Source organism: Antrostomus carolinensis, unplaced genomic scaffold (genome assembly GCF_000700745.2).
Source record: "Antrostomus carolinensis isolate BGI_N321 unplaced genomic scaffold, ASM70074v2 scaffold9235, whole genome shotgun sequence".
In the NCBI taxonomy this organism is placed as follows: Eukaryota; Metazoa; Chordata; class Aves; order Caprimulgiformes; family Caprimulgidae; genus Antrostomus; species Antrostomus carolinensis.
The window spans coordinates 10290-14630 of NW_010317079.1; the positions used below are offsets into that span (position 1 = coordinate 10290).

Here is a 4341-nt window from a genome sequence, read left to right on the forward strand (position 1 = left end):
GCCCCCGCCCCTGCCCCCTCCCCCTGCTCCTGCCACTGCTGCTGCCACTTGTCCCCTCTGCTCTGGGAGGCCAGAAGCTCTGCTGCTTTGGGCATGGCAGTGAATTGTTGCTGACGTAGCCCTCACCTTGCTGATTAGCCCAGGAACTCATTCTCTCACCCTGTGTAAGGGCAGCTGGCAGATATCCACGTCTGAGGTCTCTGGAGCTGGGAGGGGAATTGCTGTGTGGCCAGGCGTAGGCAGCCCGTGTGTGTTCCACCCTGGGCTGGCTGCAGCTCACTGAGGACGTGTCTAGCTTGAAACTCTTCTCCACGTGTGGTGTGTAACCAGGGCTGTTGTTGTGCTCTGTGGAAGGAGGCTTTCCTAGGACTTGGCTGCTGCAGGTGCTGGATTTGGCCCTCAGAGGGGAAGGGGTGTGCAGCTCCTGCTCAAAACCAGTTTAGCGTGGCGTCCATCAGCCTTGGGGTTTTTTTATGGCTTCCTCTGAGCAAAGGTTTGTCACTGCCTTATGTGTGATGGGAAAGTACTTGTGAAGGTAATAAACCAGCAACGTTTTCCCCCCCCCCACACCAGTGCATTCCCTTGGTGTCAGTTGCTGGACCCACTTCTCACTACTTTACTGGAACCCAACAGGGAGGAGGAGGAGAACCCTGCTGGGAGCTGTGTGTTGGCAGCTAAGCTCTGGTTGTAGAGGCTTTAACTTAACAGTTTAGTCTACAGTTGTACAGAAATAACACCCAGCTTTCTCTTGGCTCCGAGATGCAGTGATGGAAAGCCTGTCTGCAAGGGAGGGAGGACAGGCTGACCTGCCTGATGGAGAGAAATGGGCAATTTGCTTGTCTGCAGTCGCATCACTAACATTTTTCTTCCACCCCCTTGCTTAGTGTCATCTTTGGGAACCTAATGGGAAGCTTTGCAGTGGTGTTTTAGTGCCCTTCATAGTACTTGCCCTTCACTTGCCAAATTCTTTGCTCAATTAAACTTCTTGTGGGGCTGAGAGCTGCAAAAACACCCGGGAGCCCACCCATGATCACTGCCAGGTGGCTGTGGACTTTTCCCTGCGCTTCACTGGGCTGTCTTCTATAGCTAGTGGCCCATGGCAGAGTATTTTGTGTTCTCTGGAGCTGGACTTTTGTTTGGTGGCGTAACAACAAGGAGTTCTTGTTTGCTGAACAAGAACTGGTCTCCCTCGTTAGTGTTTCCTAAGCATCACCTTCACTTTTCTTCCCAGCTCCTTGAATGTATCGGCATAACCTTCAACTTCAGTCAGTTTTATTGGCACAAATCGGAGTTTGCTGCTTCTCTTCCAGCCCTTTTCCTTTTCAGGAAAGCTGTCTGGGAGCTTTTCTCCAGCAGGCACAGGTTTGCTGAACAGGCTAACTCACCCCTCACGCATGGTTCAGCCATGGGACATGTCCTTTCTCTCACAGCTCTGAGTCACTTTTCTATGTGCAAGTTCAAATGTCCATGGTCTCCTGGGTTGGAAGGATGCCCAAGTACAAAAAGAGAGTCCCTTTGCCCTTATGAATCAAGTTTTGAGTTAATTATCTGTTTGCTTGGACAGAGTGCGTCCTTGTGCATTGGGAAGATAATCTTGTGATCTGGACTAGGGTCAGAGAAGTTCAGAGCTTTGGCAGAGCAGCAGGAGGGAGGGAGGGAGTGACAAGTGGCTGCCCAGGGACAGGGGCCAGAGGGTAGTCGGGGACTGAAGGGCTGGGGGCTAGTCCTTGTGCTACCTCAGAGAAAAAGGCCCAGGAAAAAGCCACAAGTCACTTGAAACTCTGCCTTGGCAAGATGAAAGGAGTAATTCAAGGAGGTGGAAGTTAAATTGGGTGAGAGAGTAGAGGGGACTGGAAAGCCAGAGGCCCAAAAAGAGGTGGACAGTAAATCCAATCTGCACATGGAAGTGAATAGTAAATCAGAAGCGTTCATCATTTGTGGTGTAACAACCTAATGTGGGGATGCTCACGGATGCCACAGTCCAGCTCTGCAGTTTATGAGCACAGCAGTAGGTCCAGGGCATCGTGTCACCTTGAGGAAAGGAGGGAGAAAGCCCCAGATCTGTGGGGTGACTGGAAGAGTGGGATCTTCCCCCACTGACACCCCATGGGCTCTGTGGTGAGTAGTGGCTTCGGTAAAGGCTGGCCATGAGTCCCTGTTGAGTTTTGCTGGAGCTCATAGTATTGTGGTGCAGATTCTCTCTCCAAAGAGTTGTTGGGCTGCCTTGTGCTCCTAGGAGTAAATGTAGAGTGGAAAAGCATGCTCTGAGCAGCCCTTAATGCTCTTCTGTGGCACTTAGTGACTGCTCTTGTTCATTTTTTCTTTGCTTCCAGTGCCTCTGATCACCATGGGGGATGCCAGCATGGAAGCGACTATCTCCCCTTCTGACAGCACGACACAGCAAGACTCTCTCTTCAGCATGACAGACGTGTTTCTCTTCTCACTCATCACTGGCCTTTTTACTTACTGGTTTTTCTTCCGCAAGAAAAAGGAGGAAGTCCCAGACCTCCCCAAAATGCAATCAGTGTAAGTAACAACTCTCAGGCAGCGTGGGGTGAGTGTAGCTTTCCTTCTTGCTTATGGTGGGTCCTTGGAGGCTGTGTGGGAAGCTCAGCTGGATTCTGGGAGGTCCCCAGGTTGAGGGGACTTAGTCCCAAAGTACATTTCTCTCCTGTTGTGTTTCTTCTGAGCTGTTCACCTCGAAATGCAGAAATCCCTGTGGAAGAGCCAGGCTGCAGTTCTGCCTCACTCCACCGTGTGGCCTAAATCAGTAATTTGCCTTTGCCAAGCAAGGCAGGAAAAGACAAGGCAGCCAAGCCTCTGGCTGTACTTCAGAACTCTTAAGAATTGCTTTGGCTATTCTTTGTGGTTTCTGATAAAAGTAATATTTAGATAAATCTGGAAAAAGGTGGGTTTGCTCTTAAGCGGGTTTCCTGTTGGAAATCTTATCTACCCTTAGCTATGAAGAGATGAAATAATCTTGGACAGCTGAGAGAGAGTTTCTGGGCATGAACTGCTTGGCAGCTCTTTGTGAAACTTGCTTGGCTTTCATGCCAGGTTACCACAGCAGCAGCAGGAGGCTGGATTTGGGGAGGTAGAGGACCTTGTTCCACCTTATCTTCTGCAAAAGGTCAGAAGCAAGCAGTGTTGGTGGAGATCTGGGTGTATTTATTTCCTTATCTCAGTCACATACCAAACTTAACATCAGTTTTCTGCTGGGCTTTTTAGCTCATTCATTCTGTTTCTTCCTGGAGCATTGGTAAGAGCAGTAAAGAGGTGTTTGAGACCCACTGCAGCAGAGACTGTAGGAGATGCTGTTATGCAATACCTTTCCTTCCATCTACTGAGAGCTGTTCCCTGTGAAGGTGCAGTTTGCCCCAGAGAACAGGCCAGCCTCAGCCTTAACCCAGCTCTGTGCTTTCCAGCATCAGGCCTTTGCAGAAGGTAACTACACAACAAAGATGAATCCTCTGGGTTTGTAGTGCTGGCTGCAAATTCACTGTAGGCTTCCCCAGTTGCGAGTGGTTGGCTGTGAGGAGGGGAAAAGTGATGGCTGGCTGCTCGCAGCAGCTTCAAGATTTAACACATACAGTTCCACCAGCAAGGTGTCCTCCACGAAGGGGGTTTCTCCATGTGGTGCTTAGCAGGTGCTGCTCTGGCAAGAAATACTTGTCAGTCCTTTATTTCAAAGCGTTACAGCCTGGTGTGGAAAGAGGCTGCGGCAGGACCTGTCTGCAGGCTGCTCAGGTGGGGATGTTTGGTGATAAGCGAAGGTGTTTCAGCAGGGGATTGATCCTCCTGTTGCTCTGTCTGTCAAAGCCAAATCAAACCCAGCGAGCAGTTGTGGGTCTGTTAGCTCAGACCTGTGTGTCTGCCTTGGTGGGTTGTGCTGCTTTCAGTTTTCAGGGCTTGTTGTCCAGTGTTTGTGTTGTAATTCCTGGTTTTGGCTGGGACAGAGCTGGTTTTCTTCTTAGTAGCTAGAATAGTGCTGAGTTTTGGTTGCAGTGTGGGATGTGTTATGAGAAGAATGTTGATAACATAATAGTGTTTCCAGTTGTCACTGCAAGACAAAGGAACTTTTCAACTTCCCTGTGTTTTGCTGGTCTGCAGGTGTAAAGGACTAGGGGGGGAATATTAAAATTAGCAAACCAAACTGGCATTTAGATATGCCAGTGGGATATTCCAAATTATATAATGTGTTCATTATATTAATGAGGGTCTCTTGGGCTCGCTCTCACTCTCCTGCCCCCCTCTCAGGCTCTAACTCTTCTAGGATTGAGGTTTTGGTTTTGGGATTGTCACTCCTGTGGGATTGTTATCTAGAAACGGGCTGGGCTTGTT

General features: G+C 49.6%; 1 protein-coding gene across 1 annotated transcript in view; it reads left to right on the plus strand.

The window, feature by feature from the left end:
• Nucleotides 1-2344: 2344 nt before the first annotated feature.
• POR (cytochrome p450 oxidoreductase) overlaps nucleotides 2345-4341 on the plus strand; it is an 18107-nt gene continuing 16110 nt past the window's right edge. Inside the window, exon 1 of the mRNA XM_010168453.2 lies at nucleotides 2345-2526. Coding sequence (XP_010166755.1) covers nucleotides 2348-2526 — 179 coding nt within the window. The 5' untranslated portion in view covers nucleotides 2345-2347. The remainder of the gene's footprint in view (nucleotides 2527-4341) is intronic.